General features: G+C 40.5%; 1 protein-coding gene across 1 annotated transcript in view; it reads right to left on the reverse strand.

Moving 5' to 3' along the window:
* The window catches only part of C3H4orf50 (chromosome 3 C4orf50 homolog), an 81903-nt gene that overhangs the window by 32774 nt on the left and 25971 nt on the right, over window positions 1-23158 (reverse strand). Inside the window, exons 12-13 of the mRNA XM_049797209.1 lie at window positions 15632-15874; window positions 14341-14751 (exon numbers count right to left, since the gene is read on the reverse strand). Of these exons, the coding sequence (XP_049653166.1) occupies window positions 14362-14751; window positions 15632-15874 (633 nt within the window). The 3' untranslated portion in view covers window positions 14341-14361. The remainder of the gene's footprint in view (window positions 1-14340; window positions 14752-15631; window positions 15875-23158) is intronic.

The following is a 23158-nucleotide window of genomic DNA, read 5'->3' on the forward strand; positions in this document are numbered from 1 at the left end:
GAGAAACAACAGAACAATTGGACAATTTGCCTTCACTAGGTGTGTTCTAGTATATGCCTGCAGAATACATGAGGATGTAACTTTACAAGTAAGAATAATGACACTTTTAAAGGAAATTATGCCTAACATAACTGCGTCAATAATTTGAATGCTATAACTTAATTGCTCAAAGGATGTCCACACCACAATGTCAACACATGTGGGTGTACCACACAGGCACAACTTGCACAATCCTTGTACTGCCATGACTCTGAAGCAGCAAAGACCCTTTTGCCAGCCGTAGCCACTGTTGCCTCATAACAAAAAGGTCTGAAAAAAGGCTTCAAGACAGAAAATAAATTCTTAATGATGCTGTCCACTTTAATAACTCATTAAGGGCATAAATATTAGCCAGATCCAACTGTCACATACCACCAGGATTGAAAAAGCCACGATCTGTCTGGATAAAATCTTAAAGAGCACAAAGAGAGCTCTAAGGGCTCTGGCAAAGGAAGGAAATCTCAGCTGGCTGTTTAATTTGTGTTAGCTAACCAGATACTACTTCTGTCTCATTTAAAGCTATTTTTAGAGGAAGAGAAAAAGAAAATCCACAACTGCAACTGAAGTGACACAGCAGTAACAAACATCAGCTCTCTCCATGGGAACATTTGTCACAGCTAATCTTATGAAAAGGCTGTCAGCTGAAAACATATGTTGTCACAGGGTTTCCTCAACAGCCAGGTGAATAAACAAAATGAATGGGAATTCCTGCCTAGACAACATCTGTTTCTTCATTTTGACCCATTCCCTCTCCCCCCCCCAAGAGGTCCTTCAGCACCTGGGCTCCATGCAACTGGGCACACGTGCTTCGCCATGTAGGTCAACCCACCTGAAGATTGCTAATCCTGGCCGTGTGCTGTGGAGGTACAAAGGCCTCCAGCACAGTAAGACTGAATTTCGCATGACAAATGTGTGCATTAACTGGCTTAGCCATGAGTTCTTGAAACTCTGGGGAACAGAAGGAGACTCCACGCATCCTCCTTTTTTTCCTATTTTAAAGAATAGCCTAATGCATCATATGACACTTGCTTCTTAAAATGCACCCATAAGAAAACTGATAAAAAAATGTTTTTTCTCTCTTTATAATCACTATGTAATCAACATACACATAAGGCAATACAGAATATTTCTGGTGCTTTGCTTCTTCAACAACCTGAAAATGCTCCATGGAAACACCAATGTGGAGAAAGACAAGTAATTAGACTACTTACATTATTTGTTTGCAATATGGGTAATTTAGCAGCATAAAAAGTCTTCCATCGCTGGAGGAAGCTGTTTGTACCCTCACCACAAATCATAATGTTTCTGGCTTTAACTATACTTTACTGAAGAATCAAATATGTGCTAAAGACTTAAGAATATATACGGATTTATAAAACATGATCATCAGAACTGAAAAGCAGGGATTCAAGTTCAAATCTTTGTCCTGCCTGACACACGTTTGCCTGTTTTCTTTCTAGTCCTTCCCCCTCAACACAACTTCATCTCTTCTTCCACCAGCCTCTGCTTCTGCTCCTGGACAGATTCTTGTTTCCACCATTTCTTCCCTTACATCTTTACCCTCTTCTTCCTCACCTCCTTTAAAGCGAGTATGAAAGAACACCTTTAGCCAAGTCACCTGCTAAGCTTAAATCCTTAGTAATTTCACTGTTGCTTCTCAACTTCACGAATAATGAGAACCCTTGTCACCAGAAACCTGCCCAACACTCTTTCTCATCACCACGAGAGTTTAGGAGCACTCCTGAAGGAGACAGCCAGCCAAGCCAGCCTGGAATTAAGGCTAAATCCTTTATTTCCCACCACAGAAAATCTCAGAGCTTCTCAGTAGAGAGAAGAACTGGTTCACTGTGCCAGGAAAACCTCTTGTTTGGGGAGCTGGCAGGTGAGGTCTCGTGGGAAACCCCTTCCCACGGGGGAGGCACAAAAAATGCGGGCTGCGAAAGAGCTGAGTGCCTTCTTACCAGCTGCCTGCAACATGGCTCTGTTCACCGGTGCAGATTGTTAAAGGTCAGAACAAGAAAACAAAAGTCCTTTCTGGAAGTTAGGAATTGTGCTTGTCTTTCGGATTGCACATCCCAAACAGGAGTGTTATGGCCTAGACTCACTTTAAACCCACCACGTAAGCAGTCAGAGCTTGCTCTCTCTCAGGTTATTTGTGTCCAGTCTGAACATTACCAACAAGTTGCAAGGACAATGGACAAAAAATTAAGCATTGAAATCCCAAATTCATAACTCACTGCTGAAATATGTGATTCCCAAGGCACTGACATCCTCTGAGAACCAGGCCCTAACTGAACTTCAACTGAATCAGTGTAAGCCTCCACTGAAATTGGAGTGTAATCATCCTTCACGGACTTCTTTAGATCATGCAAGTATTTGCAAGCTAGAGGTCTCAATTTACAGCTATTTGATAAATACGAAAATGAATAACAATTCCAGGTACAAAATGCTAAGGAGCAATTGCTGCTAAAATCACAGCTCTGGTGCTGAACTAGTACGTTTGGAAGCTGTCCATGCTCTCATGGATCTGATATAGTGGTGGCAACTTTTGCTGATAGAGCAAATGATGATCAGTAGCAGCAACAAAAGGCTGGTTTAAGTTGGAACTGTTCTGTGGATGAACTTCCAGTCGAGCTGCCTGGGCCCATCTACAACAGCAGCATCCACTGGGTTTGCTGGGTGTGGTAAAGCAAAACTCGAACTCACTGCTAAAAGAGCCCAGCAAGTCACACCAAACCAAGTAAGAGAGAACAAGCAGTATCTAAGGGCTATTAGTAAGAAGAGGATGAAGGAGGTGTGGCCCTAAACCACCAGGCACTGAGTCATATCCTTTTCTTAATTTTTGCCCCTTTCCTTGGCTCCATGCAGTCACACAGTACTCCATTTCTGCAGGACCACATCACATGGGTTTGCCAAAGGAAAAAATTCCAAGCTTGTTTTTCATAAAGAAAGTAGGGTTGTCGTCTTAAACTACAACCAGCAAAGCAGCAATTCCTACTGCTCCTTCCTGCTTTTATGCACAGGGGTATTAGGAAGAGATTTCAGTACTTTTTCAGAAGTTTTAGACACTAGCACTTCCAAAAAAATTATGACACAGAGGACAGAATTGCTTTTCAAATACAAGTATCCAAGGGCAAAGGACCAGTGCCTATGTACACTATTATTGCACTCAGGTACCTCAGGACATTTTGGGCAACAGGTATTCACACTGGAATGACTGGGCTCAGCAAGGGGAGCAGGGTCCAGACCTGGCTGCCCACCCAGGGTGCCAGTGGAGCAGCTCTGACATATCCCCCTCTGATACATGAGTCTTCTTGAAAACTAATCAAAGGGCCCAGGCTGCCACAGCCAATAAAACCCCACAAATAGGAAAACCCTGCTAACAATGCACAAGATCCAGAAGTCCCAGGGCAGTGGCAAAAATGCAGCATTAACCAGTGTCACCCCATTGTACTAAGAAAACATCGGTGTACTTGGGTTAGCCAAGACGACATTACAATTAGAATGATTCTTTTAATGTTTAGAATACTTTACTGTTCTACAAGGGGAATCCTGAGGTAGAACTTGCTTAATTTATGACAGAGATTGCATGACTTGGATCCCATGATAGCAGGGAGCCACTCTTGCAGACCTGTATTTGCTCCAGCATTGTCAGGCCCAGAGAAACAATGATTATTCTGATATCCTTACAGCCATCTTGCTTTCTGCTCCCTTAAGCAAAGTTTATTTTGTTTTAGTAAATTAACTAGCACATCTCTATACAGAATAATGGGGATCTTTCCTCTCCCTTATTGATTTCTGGAGCCGGGGGGAAGAGGATATTCAGTGCCCATCCCAACCCACCCAGGAATTAAGACTTCTTAGAGGGTCTAAATAAAATGAAAGATGAACAACATGTTTGTTAGATGTAGTAATGTATGCCCATATGGAAGGAATAGCTAAACTGTCCTTTTCCATGAAAGAAACTGAACAGATTGCCTAGAAATAGACAACTCCTGTTCCCTTTACCGAGGGAAGCAAATGCCATCCAGATGGAAATTATCAAATGGATCAAACAGCTACATTTTATTCCCAAATGATCTTTGTTCTACTTACGACTCATTATACCAGAAAAACTCGTTTTCTTATAGCCCAAATGGAGTCAAGAGAATATTATTTATCATATACTCATTGAAAACATTCTGTATTGAAGGTTTCCCTGATGAGATATTGATCTTGTCACACCAAATGGGGGAGAAGAAAAGTGTCCTTCCTAATGTGAAGTTCATTTAAGATCTCTGGAATCTGTTAATTCCCATTAAGTCCAACACGTGACTGAAGATTACACTGTCCTTGTAGTGCAGCAGTCAACTCTGCAGCTGCTTTCTGATGTCCAGGGTGACAAAAAGCCTTTTCAACAGTCCTATTGCTTGCCAGCTTTTACAAAGGTGAATGTTATCAAGTCCCAGTGAAAACACCTAGAGGTTCTTCAGCTACTTTTATTTGTTCTCTCCCATGGGTAAATATTTCAATTAGAAATTTGCACTGATTAAAAATGAAATTTAAAAATCACAAAGAATCCTCATCCTTAGCCCTGTATGATTATATATGGTGTGTATAATCAAATTCAATAATTTAGGGGACATTTTCAAAGACAAAAGAGAAGTTCATTACCAACTAAAAGGGAAAGGCAATGAAATCCAGATACCCAATTCTTTCTTCTGACTTCGAAAAATCTCCATAACATTTTATGTGGTAAAAAACATATTAGTTTAAGCATATCCTCCTATAAATCTCTGATTATGTGTATGGATGTTTATAACCTATCCTATTGAGTTATAAATGCTCTGGCTATATTTTTTGTTATAATATGATTTTCTTTTAGCCTGAAAACCTAGAGCAGCACAGGTACAGTCTTGTATGAGGACATAAAATTGTTAACAGCTGTGGCTGAATGACAGGATTAGATCAAGAGCATCTAATTTAACTGGGCCATGTAACACTACCTTTTATTTCATGACAGCTTGTGTCATAGGTCTATCAGATGGTCCTATATATTAAGCAATAAATTAGAAGTTGCTTTTTCAATTGTGTGGTCATTAACAGATAACACAGAGTTCAGCTGCAGCAATCCCAAAATACCAAGGATCCCACAGCTTCACGTGCACAAGGCAGCAGTGCAGCTCCCAGGGCCTGAGGTCTGTGTGACTGTTGTTTTATTTTGTTGGGTGTCGATGGATGGGTGTCAGTTTTGTGATGGCTGGGGATGTAATAACTTTTCTGCCAAGGGAAAACACACTGGGCGCACAGACCGTGGGAGCAGTATAAACTCTCCGCCAAGGGACAGAAGGGAGGCGAGACCCCCTAAGCATCGGGGTGCCAATGGAAAGCACTCAGATAGAAATGCAGTTCCTTCTACTGATAATCAATGAGGAGATTGATAAGCAGAATCAGACATTTTGTACAACACTGTGACTTGGTAATCAGTCCCAAAATAATCATTGCGGAGCAGGAAGGAGCCCCCGATGTTAAGCTTCCAGAGTATCCAGTTGAGATGCACAAACCAAATATATTGCTACGACCTCTGTTCAACTGAGAGCTCAAAAGTGGTAATTCACAGTAGGACATATATCATGACATTTCAAATAAGTCTTACAGACAGGACAACCTCTTCTGAGGGAAAAGGTAGGCTAGGAAATAAAATACGAATGTTTTTACATTCAAAAAGGGTCAGACTTATCCACAACAGAAGTTATTACTCCTAATAATACTGCTAAGGCAATTGTCTTATTCATACCCCATTTGTCTATAAAAGGCTTAATTATAATGTACCCCAGTACTGCAGAAGAATGTAGGTTTATTTCAAAATAGAAAAGGAGTGTTTATTTTCATGATAAAGTTTAGAATTTTTACTTCAAGGACTATTATTAAACTGAGGCAGAGCCTTCTTCTCAAAATGGTTTATTAAACTGAAAGATGTGTCTTGACAACCACATTATTCTCTCCCCAGCATCTGGTTTGCCAGTGCAAAGGGCAGCACTCATGCTTAGCAGACACATCATCTTCCGGAGACTTGCAGGAATTTTGAGCGATTGCTTTTAATTGAGGAGCAGCAGAAACTGCTTCCCACCTTTACACTCTGTAAAGCTCCCAAGGAAGCATACCAACAAGGATTTGTTTTAATATCACCTCACTTAGGACACAGAAATTAAGAACACAAAAGAGGTCAGAAGCCCTCTAAAGGAAACACATGTGCTTACGTGGTTTCCCATGAGAATGGCAGCACTGCAGGTACTAATCCACTGAAGAAAACTCTCCACAGCTCGGGCTGAATCCATGTGTTTGAAAACACTATTTTATAAGTTGTTGCCCTCTTCTGCATTGTCCTATTTTACACTATTCAAAGGGAAGCAGGCACAACTAAAGAGGAGCACACAGTTCACAGATAAAGAACAGTGAATCCAGCTTATTTTTATGCAAAAGCTCCAGAGTATTAGGACTAGACCCAGCATATGCTCAATGCCTCATTTGATGAATGCTGTCTCTGATCTCCCAGGGCCTCAGGAGAATTTGTCAGGTCAACAAGGCTTCAGATCTACACACACATTTTATTTCCTATTTAATGTATTTATGAACTGGTACCTAAACGTCTTACAGTGAATCCAACAGAGTTGGTGACTATAAATTAAGACAAAACTATACAGTTAAGGAAATGTCTTCAGGCAGAACTTTCAAGAAAGAGCTAGAACAACACAGAAGAGAGGTTCCCAAGTGTTAATGCCCGTTATCTCCTATGAGAAAGCTAGTCCAGTGTTCAGAGCAGTCATCTAGGACACAGGAGGAAGATTTCAAGTCTTTGTCCTATTGGCACTACCAGATCACCACAACCAGGTCCCATATGGCGTTGGTCACATTTACTGCTAAACTAATCTGAGTGAGAATCACCTTCTCTTTATTCTGCAGTGTAGACTTGACATCTGAGGCAGTCCCCCTCCACTCATCTTTATAGTCGGTGAGTTGAAAAGGCACCTCTAGAGTGCAGCTCATCTTGCCTGTTTTAGACCTACATTACGATGAGATGAATCCTGTCCTCTCGATCAAGTGCTGATTTCTCTTCATGACTGTCAGGGACCCCAGGAGACTAACTCAGACTTATACATGTTCCAAGGAATCTCACTCCCTAGAGCATGAATTAAGCTTAGTTCCTAAACACACAATAACAAATTCCCTGCCTGGGAGACAGACATCTGACAGTCACTGCTGTAAAGGTCTGCAGTGTTGGCTGAGCTGTAAGCAATAAAGAGCTTAATTCTGTAGCCTACTAAAGATGTCGTGTCACTCGAGAAGAGCCAGGAAACGTTGAGTCAATTGTCTGTCCATGTGCAAAAGTCAGTGCAAATCCCAGCCTTACAGAGACATCTAAAAGGGGGACTACAGGAATGTGCTGTTCTCGGAAAGATGCAGATGTCAGATATAACAAGCACTGATTTTTTCTGGCTCTCCTAAGCATCATCACACAATGTACTTTCTGTTCTGAACCTAATTCAGACCACCTAACACTGGAATACTTGTCCACACCAGTTGCAGCTTCATTTCTTAGGTTTCAAATACCTAAAGAGGTTATTTGTCCCCAATACCCTCTCCAACACTGTCCTGGTTTCAGCTGGGATAGAGTTAATTTTCTTCCTTGTAGCTGGGATAGTGTTATGTTTTGGATTTAGTATGAGAATAATGTTGGTAACACACTGATGTTTTAATTGTTGCTAAGTAGTGCTTACACTAAGTCAAGGATTTTTCAGCTTCTCATGCCCAGCCAGTGAGAAAGCTGGAGGGGCACAAGAAATTGGCACAGGACACAGCCATGACAGCTGACCCAAACTGGCCAAAGGGGTGTTCTATACCATGTGATGTCATGCCCAGTATATAAACTGGGGGGCAGTTGGCTGGGGGCAGCGATCACTGCTCGGGGATGGGATGGGCATCAGTCAGCAGATGGTAAGCAATTGGGTTGTGCATCCCTTGTTTTGTATATTCTTTTATCATTATTATTATTATTATTATTATTATTATTATTTTCTCTTCATTTGCTGTCCTATTAACTTGTCTTTATCTCAACCCACAAGTTTTCTCACTTTTACTCTCTTGATTGCCTCTTCCACCCCACTGTGGGAAGGGGACTGAGTGAGTGGCTGTGTGATGCTTAGTTGCCGGCTGGCGTTGAACCACAACAAACACTCAGGGCCATCCACCTGCCACGCACCACCAGAACTTTTTGCAGAGCTCCTTCTGTGGTCATCTGCTCTTTAGCAGGTTCATTTTGACAGAAATGATTTCAGGGATTTATCATTTGAGCAGCCACACTGACAGGTTTGAGGAGACGGCAATTTCTATCTGTGGACAGGAGGCAATGGGGCCATGATGAGCTACGAGAGGTAAATTAGGGGATGAAAACCTCTGCAGCCATCATAAAAAAATACATGACCAAGACCTCTACCTTGCAGCTCAGTCTTAGGAATTGTCCTCCATGAGACAATGCCTTAATTTACTGTTGATAATGCTCAGTGTGCTCTTAATTAAAGCTCTTTAGTTGGACCTCGGCTTCTCTACACTTCCGCTCACCAGCTATAGGGTACTCACAGTATATTTCTGCCTTGCAAAATGATGAGGTATCCAGACCATATAGGAGCCATATAAAGTCGATTTGTTATTTATTTCTGCCCGGCTCATGTACATCAGACAACCTGCCTGCTCATCCATAAACCGCCATTTGCAAAAGATCCATCATCCACAAAAGGTCTCTAATTAACTGTTCATTCAGAAGCCACATCATCTCGGTAATCACATCCAGCACAGAAAAGGCACGTAAAATTGTAAGGGTGGCAGAGATGAGCAGCCCCCAGCCCCCCCGCTATCCACACAGCAGCTACATGATGGAGTGCCGTTTCCCCCACAAACCAGCCCCTCTGAGAGACGAGAACAGCCTTGTGCCCCCCAAGCAAAGCTCCCTGCGCAAACAGGCACAAACCATCGGTACCCTCCGGCTAGGCAGCCTCACCCTTAGGTTTTAAAGCCCATTCACCAGAAGGGACTGTCTGCAGCCAGCTGGAAACAAAGATGTGGCTGCTGAGAGACAGTCCCCAGCCCACAGATGGGAAAGCAGAGAGGCAGCACCCAGCAGATGGTGGGGGCAAGGGAGGGCACTAAGAGGCGGCCATGTCCTCCTTTTCTAGCTGCGGCTTTCACTAAGGGTGAGAAAGAATCGCTCGTGACTTTTGGCCTCGGAGCCGCGTTACAAAAATCGACAATGTGCTCCAGGAGCTTCCCACTTAAAGAAGGCTTTGCCAGACAGCCATATGCTGAGGCCATGGCACTGCAAAGCTTCTCACTCTTGTCCAAATACAATTAATACAAGTCCAACCCAAGCGAACTCAAGGAATCCTTTACCGAAATTCCCCTTTACTCTGCTTCATGTTCTCACACCGTGACCAAAAATGCAGTGACTAGGCAGAACAGATAACATCTTAATTTCTGAGTAACTGTTGATTAAATGTTGCCGTAACCCACCAAAAAAAGAACTCTCCACCCTTAGATATTTGACCTGATTCGCTAATGGCTTGAACATAAACACAGTTTCAGTGCCTGAGAAACCAGGCTTACAGCTGCTCGGGATCACCAGACTGAAACCGAGCTGCTGTGGCACCCTGATGAACCTGACCCATCATCTGTAATAAGATCCTCTAGCTCTTTTCTTCCTTTTTATTTTTTCTCTTCTTTTTAAGAGCTGCTTACTTCACAAGTCATAACTTTTTTTCTCAAGAACTTGCCACACTACATTAAGCTTTCCACAGGCAGATATGTTATATTGCATCAAATATGACAGTGGCTACAGTTCAAGAGGTCTTTAACAAGGGTGCAAGTCAGTCTCACTTCCACTGTGGGAGCCTGATATTTTTCCCAGCGGTGCCTAACTCCTACCCAGTAAAAGTTCAGTAGTTCGTGCATATAAAACCAAGACAAAAATGAACAGAGAATATGTTATACAACCACTGATCTTTTTTCTTCCCCTTTTTCAGCAGCAAAAGAGACAACGGGGAACTAAACTGCTATAGGGCAAATGTCCCCCATTGGCCTGATCCCACTTACTAAGAAGATACTAGTGCTTTTGTAAATCAGAATTGCTACCCAAAAAATGTAATCGGGACTTATTAAGGACTACAGAAAATTTAATCATGGGCAACTTGGTTTTGTTCTGACTCGTACAAATAATCAGTCCTGAGCATGGAACTGAGTTACCACGGGCTGAGCATCAGATCTGATCCCCAAATCTCCTACCCGCACAAAAGCTGGTCATAGCACAAGATAAGCAATAGATGGGGAGTGGCAGGCTTCCAAAGTAATCCCTCTGCATTTTCTACAAATGTTTAATCTCCGGGAGAACCTAGAGTGGAGACTGGCGTAATTTACTTTAAAGACACTGAGTTTTGTCATCCATAGTTCCCAGTGCCTTCCAGGCCTTCTCCAGCAGACCAGTTGTCAAAAAGGGATGCAGGCCACGTTCCTTCCACTGATTCTGTCTAAACCATATCTGGTTTAGATGTTCCTAAAATGTAACTGGCAGCTGACCTTATCTTTTGAACTGGCATAATGAACTACTGGTAGTTAAGTGAGACTGCATGCACAGGTAAGTGTAGACAAAATACAGGGCAACTTATTATTTTTTTAAATATTATGAATGCTATTTTCCTGAAAAATAAGAGGAATAGAAGGAGTAGTCTAATACAAGAATTGCATTGACTAAAGAGAACTTTCTTAAAATATGCATGATCTGTCATTGCAGGTGTTCTGTTTCTTTTCATCTGAACGTAAAAACTGGCATTACATTTTATGTTTATGACCTCTCCTACCCGAGAAGAGCAAAACAGAGAAAGCACCAGTGCAGGAGAATTATTAGTTTTCTTTGATTACATAAACCTGCTTGTTTAGTGTTGGAAGAAAGTGATGGATTTTTTTTTTTCTTTTTTATTTACAGCTGACATAGAAGAATGGCTATTCCTTCCAGTGATTTTTGATTTTCCGATTCCAATTTGTCCCCCAGAGGGGCTACAGTGCATTTGTAGCCTCAGGTACACCATAAATTTCCTTTTTAAGTTTATCTTTCACATGGCCTTTAAAAAGCAGCATGCACCATTTCAGGTTACTACTTCCACGTATTGCATTTATATTCTATTTCTAAGTAATACTTCTGTTAAAACTAGAGAGTAAAGAGATGACTGCTGCTAAAATGAGATATTTTTACTTTAGTACTGGGGAGTTCAAGTCTAGGAAAAAAAAAAGAACTGGGCAAATATTACCTGAATATGTTAGTAAACACCCATTTGATGTGAACTACTGATCCAAGCAAATAGTTTTCTGTGCTGTTTCAAACAAGGTATTTGTAAGTGGAAGAGTCTGAATAGGAAGCAGGCTCAGTGAGTGTCTGCTGGTAGGAAGCACATTGTCCTCCAGCTTCCCTCCCAGTGTCCTGATCATCCATCAAGTACAGACAGTGCCATTTGACTCGGGAGGGTCCATGGATGACAAAAAGCAGATCACAGGTGATTCAACACAAGTCAACTGTTCAGATGTTTTCTGTAAGCACATTGCTACTGATCACTCTCAATTTTAAAAAATACCAAATCATTTACAGAATAAGGGGCAATATTAGTTATTCTGAATGAGTCACTCAGCAAGATCAGACTCCCAAAGGACCTCAGCTTGGCAGGACACCAATATACAAACCATCTGGCCTGCCACTGTACATCTTGGAGCTGGTTTCTATAAATGACTGTGTTTAAGGAATTTGAGGGACCTTGTCTGATGATGCAATACTTCATCTAATCTCCCTGTACATCAGTTAGTGCATAATTTTTTGGCATAATCTGACTATCACTTCTCATTTGTCCATTCAGTAGTGGAAAAAAATGGAGTGGGACAGAGGTTCAAAAAAGAAAACCTTTAGCTGGCCCACCTTTTCTAAGGCTGTTGCGCGCAACACTCCAAATGGATTGCTGTTAATGTGTTAGTATTCCTCCAGTGTAGTGTCTAAAATCTTGCATTTTTATTTAAGAGAACTGAAAAGCAGCTGAAACAGCTGGCCAAATAATAACTGTGGTATCTGCACATATTTAAACAAGGCTTTGTAGTAGGAAAAAAGGATGTCTTAAAAAAATTAAAAACACAAGGGGCTACAGGATTTTAACTGAAATCTGTGACTTGTGAAGCAAAGGTACAAAGTGCCAGTACAGAATCCATTTGCCTGAGGAATTGCTTGAGTCCATTTTGCATTACAGTACTTCAGTGCAGGTACTATGCTTGCAAGTGTCTGCTCCCCCATCTACACCTGTGTGTGTCTGCAACTCTTATTCAGAAAATTATTAATTCCAGCAGGAGGAAGAATGGGGCCAAATAACCTAATTAGCTTAAAGTGAAGCCTGATAGTTTAAAATAAACCACACCGGTCTTTGATAGAAAGGGACTGGACTGAGAAAGGCTTAATTTCTTGGTAAGTTACTATGGTCCCAATCACAAAGTAGATAGATACACTAGGATAACAAAGACTTATTATCTTATTATCACAGGGTATTATTATTAATACCCTTATTATTAGCACACTTCATGCATTACAATCTGGTCTCCAGCCTGAACTACCAGGCCCTGTATTTTACTGTCAGCAAGATAAAGCTCCAAAAAAGTTCTCACAAGTGCTAATAATTAAAGCATAATTTTAGCAATATAAATGTTACCATGTTAAATATTTACATGTTGTTTTGCACATCAAAATATCTTAACATTTGACAAGGCAGCTGGTGGCTGGATATCAGGTAGATATCTTCAGGTAGATGTCTTCAGAAGTGCTAGCCAGGCATTAGGAAGAAGAGAAAGACATGAAAGCAGAAGCCCAGATTTTGGAACCTCACTGGTGTCTCCTCTGCTTAGACAGCGCTCCAAGACATCTCTTCCAGAGGCTATTTCCCTTGGCATCTGGTGTGTATTTTCTAAAGATATGTTGGACAAAGACCAATTCAGTTACTGCTGTAAGCAATTGCACTGCTGTCTTACTGAGCAAATGAAGATTTTTTTTCCCCCACAATAAAGTGTGAGTGTGTGCATTAATATTTCTTCAAAACCAGTCAAACAAAGTAGTAACATACTGTGAACCAACTGGGGTAATCAGTGGAGGCAGAGGAAAAGCAGAGGAACGGTGCCACGTATTACTGTGTGCTAAAAATGCCCTTTTTCTGATAAAAGTGACTACAAATAAAGATCGCTGGGAGATGTGAATAATGGAGGTTTTCCAAAAGTATTAACTCTGGTGGGATGCCCATACAAATCAGCGTTTTGGGGAATTCACAACCACGATCAGTTAAACTGTCCAGAGTCAATCGGCATCAGTGCACACATGCACCTGCACAGACACACTTTTCCCTCCTCCCTCCCATAACCAGGATCCATCAATGGTTCACGCAGCCCAGACCACAACTATTTCTGAGCCAGACTACGAGGAAGCACTGTCACAGCTGTGCCAGCGCAGGTGGTCTGGCACCGCATCCACTTCTCCCTGTTGTAGGCGTAGGGGTTTGGCCGCACAGGGTGACGTCTGAATCATCCATCCCCGGAATGCAGATCTTACTGTACTGATGATGCCCAAGTGGTCACCTAAGGAAAGTGGTCGGGAACACGTCGAGTAAAACTACTCAAATTAAGCTGCAATTTGTTACTTAAAGGTAACAAGTGAAGGATGCTATTTTACTGATACTACCACCTGCAGGAATACATTGAGTATCCTGCTGTAGGTCAACTTATTAAAAAAAAAGATAGAAAAACAAAAAAATATAATCCCAGGACACTAAAGAAACACTAACAGCCAAAGTACCCCCAGTTTCTGTAAAATGGGTTTCTAGGAAGTCCATGACACCACATATACTTAAGTTCCAGAGGAAACAGTCATGCAAGGCAGACATTCTTTCAGAACTTGCCGCTGCATGCTGAAGAAATGGGTTATACATAAAAGTGATTTAACAGATTGTTTCACAGTCTCAGTTAAAAGAAAAGCATGTCATAAACAAATTGTGAAAAAAAAATGGGGAGGCAGCCTGGCTACTGAAAAATCCGTAGGTTTCAGTGACCTCAAATGTTCTAAGAAATTTTGATCATAAAAAGTATTACATCTCTTTTTCATGTAAATTTTCCAGTCAACCATGCTAACTAGTAAAATACCTTTGTTTTAAAAAATGATTAGTACTTTTGTAAAGATGGGAAAATCACATTCCTCAGATGCTTTACCTTGTTTTATTTTTGCAGGTTTTATTCTTTCCCGTGCAGCTGATTTCTCCCCACAGGATTTCGACCTTTATTACTTGCTGACAACACGTCTGACAAATGGCTTTTTGCTGTGGTAGCTGAGGTTGAGCCATCTGTTTTTTCTCTAGAGAGCCATGCCTTATTCATAATGGCATTTTTCTGTTTCATTCCCTGGGGAATAGCACCTGCATGCTGATTTCCTATTTGACCCCAAAATACATCATCACATTTCGACAACTGATCCCTCCCCTTCGTGGCCCAGAAAGCACTGCGCTCCGGGGGCACCACTGCATCCTTCACCCTTGACAGCAGAGGCCAAGGGGCTTCCTCGTGCATCATCGGCAGGTTGCAGTCAGCCTTTGGATTTGAGTCGGAGGAGACAACTGAAGGTATCTGAGGAGGAAAGAAGAAAAGAAAACATAACCTTGGATGTCCCGGTGTGTGATAGAGAAAATGACCGGGAAACTGCAATTGAAGTGTCACATATATCCCCTGGACTAAACAACATGTTGTCAGAATTCTGAGTCACCATTTCATTGTATAATAAATTTCTTAACTAAAGGGAGATTTCAGTATCTTGCGTGATTTTTTTCATCTATTAATGCCAAAAGCAGAAACTATGCTTTAATTTGTTTTATTACACTTATTTTAATCCAAGATTAGGAAGGAAATTCAGTAGAGTAATATTTGTCACTACTTTAGCTAACTGGCTCCAGTAATTGCATACTTGAATTTTGTTTCCATACAATTATGGAGAGGTTACGTTGTCTCAGAGAGGGTGAAATCTCCTGCGTGTTTAGTTTAGCAGCAGACTGTCACAAATGCAATTGCAATTGATCAGCTCTGTTCTTAACAGGATTCCTGCAGTTAATGGAAATTACTATAAAGAGCTTCAGGGCACAGGAATAATTGGATCACAAAAAAAAGAAAAAAAAAAAAAAAAGAATTGGAGGAAAAAAAAGGTAGGACAAGATCAACATAACAACTTTTTTTTTTTTTAAGCATCCAACAATTTTCAAAGATGGTCTTACCAGAGAGTACACCATGATGAAAACAAAACTTTTAATTATTTTTACAAGCCTCAAGCCATTCCTAAACAATTAGGAAGAAAATGCATAATGAAAAACATTAAGCACTTATTATCCTCAGCTTGTTTAAACTAACAATCAACTGTGCATCTCTGGAAGCAATCATTCAAATATCTATGTGATCTATAAAATGACTGCCAAGAATAATAGATCACTAAACTAAAACCGAGAAAATTTTTACTGACCTGGCGATTTTTACGATGGTCTTGCCTTAGTTCTCGATGCAAGGCTATGATCCTCTCTGGGCTTGTTAATTTTACAGGAGAACCAGCAAACACATTTGGAGTGATGCAAGAACTGTGGATGCTATCCACCTTTTGCTGAGAGTTTGCAGGTATTGACCCAGTCATCCCATTCACTTTGACATATATCTCATGATCCTCTGGCTGTCCATTGGCCTGTGAAATATCTGTGGAAGAAGGCAGCATCTGCAAGAGAAAATACCATTTTAAGACATTCAAGCTAGATCAAGTTTTCCTATTCTGTTTATTTTGGATTAGTGGAAGTCACTTGGATGAATTCATTATGATAAATGTTCACAGAAGTTAAATATAAATAAATGACATTCATCCAAATAAGAAAAAAGATAATATACCAGTTATTTTAAATGTGAAGTATTCCTGCATCTGGCTAAAAAAGAATCCTGTATTCATCAACTCTTTCCTGAAACAAAAAAAATCTCAAGCTTTAACTACACCCAAAATTTGCATCTGGATATTAAGAAAACCTGGATAAAAAGTAGAAAAAAGTACCATTTTTAAAAATTACCTATGTTAGGTCTCCTTTTGAAGAATCTCAAAATTTCCAACATGATTCTTTCACACACATATTCTCTCACTCCACACTACACAACAAATTCAGGTTTGTCTGCCTACGAATGCTCGAGAAAGTTAAGCTGAATGGACTTCAAAAGTGTATTAGTTCAACTGCATGAACTCTTATGCAGACCCTTCTATTCTGAATCAAAATAATATTAATTCAGTTGATCTTATTTCACCTCCACATCAACTTTAACACCACAACAAACATTATCCTTCTTGAATACCCTCACTGAACTGAAGCCAAATTTAGAGAGAAACGGCAGTTGTTTAATTATGCACCTTTTCATAACAGTTGCAAACAGGAGAAGATCTCCCTGAACAAAAATGACTATCACAGAGCAGTAGCATTTTATCATCCAAATACATATTGATTAAAGCTATGGGATCAATGTTACATTTTTTCTTGCAATTGCACAGAAAAACAAATTGAAGATTGTTAATGACATTTTCAGCCTTTGGGTTTTTAAGAAGAGTTATTTATTTGTTTCCAGAATTAATACATCTGATTACAAGTTATCACCTCATTGCCATTAGCCCTCTTGCAAAAGCTCCAGAAATGCAAATACTATAAATATGAGAGGTCAGGAATGGTTACATAATATAAAACACATTTTACTTAAAATAATATATTGGGTTTGGTCTGTACATCTTTAATGAATGTTAGGTACATCACTTGTGTCCATTAAAAAAAAATAAAAAAATCAAAGGATTCTGAAATGCCATAGTGGTGTAAGTTTGCTCTGGAGTGTCCCCCCAAAAAGATGAGCATTTATTGGCAAGCTCATGCATTAAAATTTAATTCTATTATGGCATGAAGAAGAATATACGGTGCGTAAGCTGTTGCCATTGCCAAGAGAAGTTTCACCGTCTTGCAGGAGTGATCACTGTGGTGCTTTATGAGAAACATGTTGCTTGCAAGCAGTTCAAGAGCAGCTCTGATGCCAGGGTTAAAGCACGGGGGTATCAGGGGTGCTGTACTGTCCCATAGCTTTTGAAGTGACACTGAATCCCAGCTGTTGATGTGTACAAGCTAGCCAGACGTGAAAAAGCTCATTGCTCTCATCTCCTGTTTGCAGTGACCCTCAAAGCTCATGGGCTCCCTGAAGCATGTGTCTTATGATTCTTAAGTGCACCAACACACTGGTATTCCGCTCGTAGGGCAGGAGGGTGGGCTGTGCCTGTCCACCTCTAGACCCCCTGTGCTGCAGGACAGACCCTTCCCCAGGATACACCCCGTAAGAAAACATGAGTGGTAAACACAAGCAATGAACCCTACCTTTGTTCCCATTTCACCTTCTGTTCTTGGCTCCCCACCATGAGAGGAGGGAACCAATGCTGCCGAGTTCTGGCCATTGGTCCCGTTAAAGTGCCAAACACAAGCGTGTTTGGCCAGCTGAGACACTCCCCAGGAGGAGCTACCACCTGGGTCATTTACTTTGGGCTGAACAAGAGGCCAGGGAACAAGAGGGTGACATCCAGGAACTGAAGGACCAGTCATATTGACCAACTTTGGGCACATAATTCAGATTGCTGCTCTTCCCTACAAGACTTACGTTCTCTACACCGATTACAGAGGGAGTCTGTGACACTATCTGGACACAGCATTTGTTTAGGTAGGGCGGCACAAATACCCCATCATATCCTAGCATCACAGGCATCGATCAGTTGGAAAGTGAAAGCCATACATTTGGATGTTCCCCTATAAACACAGAAGCCAAAGGCAGCTTCAGAAGTCCTTGGCTTCTAACCAAGGTTATGAGTGCAGTATCTCTCCCCAGCACTCACAAAAAATGCTGGCTGGCTGAAAGCGATGGAGGGGTTACAAAGGGCAGCCCAGAAATGTTTTGAGGCATGAAGAGACTGGATCTAAAATTATTTGATGAGAGTTTCCTCACTACAGGAAGCACAGTTAGAGGCATCCCTGGTGATGGATGAGAGTCAGCGGGAGCAGAACAAGTTGTGGAGCGCAATGACCCGTGCAAAGGCAAAGTGCTGTCACCCTCGTAGGCAGGAGAGCTGGCTCACACCAGGAAAAAACACTGCACCAAAAGCAAAACCGTGACACTGGCACATTTCATTTCTAGAAAAATAACCTCCTTGCAGGGTCCTTCCTTTCCTTCAACTGTTCAATGCACAAAGTCTCTTGCCTCTCGGGATTACCAAATTCTGCTGCAGACAAAGTAGTGAAACTCATTAGAAGGGTGGGTTAAAGCAAACCCTGATGAGTGAAGCTGCTACTACACTGACGAAGTTTTCACCATACGGACTGCGCTGTATTTGAAAGTTGGTATGATTCTCTCAAAAAGGCTCATCTTCAGTGTTTCATAAGACTCTGTGAAACACTAAAGATAATATTTTCTATAGCACTGTGGATGTATCGAAGAAAAATTCTGCATTTTGTCTAAATGCCCAGACATTAAGTTTGTTTGGGGTTTTGTTGGGTTTTTTTACAATATTGATTCTGTTTTTCTTTGATAGCTTTTGCTTTCCTCTCAAGTTTCCACAAACTACTCCACCTAGGAAGAAATGAAAATACTGTGATATTCCGCCAAACTTAAAAGAAGTGTAAACTTGCATAATGCCAAGTTCTAGACAGGATTGACATTAAAAACAAAACCCATCACTTTCCCCCAACATTACAAAACTAAAAAGACAATGGTGTCAGAGATAAGAATAAAATGTTTTAATTCATCGGGGTATTTTTAATTGCACATTTTATTTTAATCTAAATTCTAACATATATCAGAAAATAAAGGAAGGTTAGGTTTTAAAGCCTTTCTTTTTTTAAGCATGGCTGTTACTCGCATTTTCTGTTCTAGACAAATGCACGCTGTTGCCCATGAATTAGAGCAAAAAACACTGCTAAAATGTCTGTGTTATGTACGCAGTCAGGAAACAGATCTAAATCTTTGTCAATCAAACCCAATTTTACTTTAAAATGACACTAACCTTGAGTATGTACCATCTCCTCAGCCATCACAAATTCTTGAGATACCTTCTGCAGAAACAGCTGTTTACATAATTATTGAACAGCTTTATCAGTTATTTCACTGGAAAGGCCAGGCTGCCCTTAACTATTTTTAATCTGTATTTTATACCCTTCAGTTGTGCTGGTTTTGGCTGGGATAGAGTTAATTTTCTTCCTACTAGCTGGTACAGTGTTTTTTGGATTTAGTGTGAGAATAATGTTCATAACACGCTGAAGTTTTAATTGTTGCTAAGTAGTGCTTCTCCTAAGTTAAGGGTTTCTCAGTTTCCCACGCTCTGCCAGCAAGCAGATGCACAAGAAGCTGGGAGGGAGCACGGCCAGGACAGCTGACCTGAACTAGCCAAAGGCATATTCCATACTATAGAATGTCATGCTCAGTATATAAACTGGGGGGGAGCTGGCTGGGAGGGGCGGATCGCTGCTTAGGCATCGGTCAGCAGACAGTGAGCAATTGCATTGTGCATCACTTGACTATTCTTGGGTCTAATTTCTCTCTTTGTTATATTCCTTTTCATTGCAATTATTATTAATGTTATTATATTTTATTATTATTATTGCTATTATTATACTTTATTTTGTTTTAGTTATTAAACTGTTCTTATCTGAACTCATGAGTTTTCCTTTTTTTTTCTGATTTTCCTCCCTATCCCACTGGGAGGGGGGCGGAGGGAGTGAGCTTCTCCATGGTGCTTGGTTGCTGGCTGGGGTTTAACCATGACACAGTATTTTTGTCAATCTTTCTGAAGATCAAAAATAACATAACTTTCAGCAATGGATTTTACCCTTCTTTAAAAAAATTACTAAATAGGAACCACCATCTCCTCTCTATCATTCCCTTGTAATTCCAATGATCCAAGTCACATTTTCTGTAATGTCAGAAAAAGAAGCTTCTTCCTGCGAAAAACTTTGTCTTGAAAGGTCCCTTGGTCTTGATCAGCATTGTCCCCGAAAGACCGAAAGCCCAAAGTTAAATTCATTCTCCCCTCTGAGGGTAGGACTCATCTGACCGAAGCATATCTCCTCCTGGCCCCCTTCACAACCAATGAAATCCAACTTATATGATTCTTCCCACATTATCTAAAGCAGATATGTAAAATGGGCAGGATACCTCATTGTAAGTATCTCTTTTTCTCTACAAACTATGAAAAGAAATAGATAAACTACCATGGAAGTGATTGTCTGAATTACAGACATCAAACATGAAATGTATCTCACCCCCAGTGTCAGAAAAGCTTCTGATCTCACCAGCCATGCACAAATCAATTTAAGGAGAGTATCAGAGAATGTTATTTCAGGCCTGTTTCCTTCAAATATGATTCACAGGAAAGCAGTAAGTGGTTTCTTGCAAAGAAATGAGTTGAAATAGAAAAAAAGAAAAAGCATTGTTCTACCGAAAAGTATCTCAGACGAAATCCCCTGATATAAAGGAGGATTAAGCTATACTGTTCTGCACATTTATTCCCTATTCTGTAAAACAGATAATTCAGTACACTGGACACATTCTTTGCCTGAAGCTTTCCATCCATAAGGTTTAAGATGACTCCATGAAAAGCAATAAAAAGCACTACCATTTATCCCTATATTCCTTGCACAAATTCCCTCTCAGCCCTGAGAAATGAGGGCAAATAGCCACAATGGCTTCAGATCCACTATGGAAAGAATATATAAAATATATCATCAAGTCAAAGCCTTCCAGCGTGAGAGAAATTGAAGTGAATGGGTACAGCAGCATTATCCATTACAGCCATCAGTCCTCTGGACAGAGGCTGTTGGCTCAGTCATTTGAGGGAAAGAGTTGAACATACTCCTGTTTCTCCACACACATCCCAAAAGAGAGAGAAAAGGCTCCAAAACACTGCACAGCGGCACTGGCTGGGATGAGCCTATGTGAAAGGCAAGCCAAGCTCACTTGCTCCTCTCTGTGGTCTCTAACATATCAAAAGCAGATGGACATAGCTTCATGTGCAAGCTAGTCAAACTGGGTAAAGCCTGTTTCTTAAACTGCAAGTAGACACCAAAATTCAGAAAAACGTGGAGCCTCCTCTTTCACATTTCCTATTAGTTATCGGGAGCATTTTCTCTTGCTTCCCACTATTATCAACCCAAGTAGAGTAGCTGTTGCAAAGCCCAGTCCCAGTCCTTTTTGTTAGCTGGTTAGTGAACATGAATGTCTAGCATCAGTTGATGAATGCTGTCCTGTGTCCTTTCCACTGGGAAAGGCAGAAAAACAATAACTGTTAATAAAGTCTATGAATTAATTCTACAACAGCAAGAAAAGGAAGATGAGGCCAAGGCCTTTCCAATTAAAAAAACCACAAACAACATTTAAAAGAAGATGATGAAAATGGGACGTGACAAAAAGCCAAAAATGGCCCCATATTCTGTGTCTGACATTGGGTGTGTGAATCCCAGCTATGGCACTGTGCCGAGTGCCCCATGCACCCGCTGGAGGCAGCCCTTGTCCCTGGGCTGTGTCCTCTTCAAACACATGCTTTTCATTTTCCAAACACAAAATAAGAGAAGGGTTTAATTATTTCAGTTGCCCAAATTTATTATCGCACCACTACAAGGGACTCCAATGGTTTCTCAGTTTAGGTCTTTTAAAAGGAAAACTTATCACAAAGGCTTAGAAATTAAATTCGTTGTGCCTTCAAAAATTCCAAGTCCATATTAGACACACACTGTCATCCTTATGGCTCCCCAAAAGGCTATTCTTTTCAAAACTGAGAGGCAGTTTTTCTTCACTACCCTGCACACAATTTTTACTTTCACTCCAGTGACATAGGTGTTTCCTCTGGATGAAAAATGAATTTAAATAAACCCACTTCTGTGCAATTGTACATGTTTATTATGATAAAGCAAAGTAAAACTAAACTAAATTGCACTAAATTACTAAATCAAACTAAATTACAAATAAAGAGCTTCATGGTGTACAGTTTTATGGTGAGGAAAAGTCATTCAAAATCTAGTCCTCTTTACAGGGACTTGAAAAGAATATTAAGTGAAGGAAAATTTACTTTCTTTTTCTAAACATATTACTCTAGTGTATATCTGGCCTCAGTGAAAAGTACACTGCTGGAACCAAATCATGAGATACTACATGATTCAAGCAAATTTTATTTCTCACTCAAAAATCTTTGAATGTAACACTGGGTTGTGAACATAATCAAGAATGGCAAAATTTAAAATGCGTGCTGCTCTGCAGAACTGAACTGATTTGAAGTCTTGAGTTAGTGCAAATCAGCAAAATAAAGCCATTGGGACAACAGTGATTTATCATGTCTGAAAACAGTCTCGAATGCTGAACGTGAAGTTTGAAGAGAAGCTCCAAAATGATTGGTTTAGCATCACGCTGTCTTCGTGATTTAGTATTTTAATTGGGAATAGCATTAGGAAGAAAATACTTCTGGCAATCAGAAGGGAATGACCAACCATCCGTTGTGTCCTGAATAAGCAAAGAACTGAAGTTCACTTTTGTCTTTAAGCACGAGTAACTTGTTGATGCCTATAAGCCCTCCACTGAAGCCAGAGCTTCCTAGCACACAGCTAGGGCAGATCTATCTAATCTACATGTAATTCCATGTAGACATGGCAAAAAAAGAGTTCTTAAAAGAATTTTAAAACATATTTTCTTTGGAGAACCAGACACAAAGTTTTTTCCTAAACTACAAAAGGCCAGGCATTGAAATGAATACAGAACCCCTTTTCCCTTCAAAGGTCTCTGGATCAGCCCTTCATGCATCACTGCAAACTTTTGGTGGAAATACATCTGTAAGCTAAAGCAGGCAGGTCTGCTGCCATTGTGTGATAGGCTTCCATTTCTCACTGGGTCCAGAAATGAATAAAGCCAATTGCAAATCTTTAATTTAAGAAGGGAAAAAAAAAAAAAAAAAGAAAAAAAA

The sequence above is a fragment of the Accipiter gentilis genome, chromosome 3 (assembly GCF_929443795.1).
Source record: "Accipiter gentilis chromosome 3, bAccGen1.1, whole genome shotgun sequence".
In the NCBI taxonomy this organism is placed as follows: Eukaryota; Metazoa; Chordata; class Aves; order Accipitriformes; family Accipitridae; genus Astur; species Astur gentilis.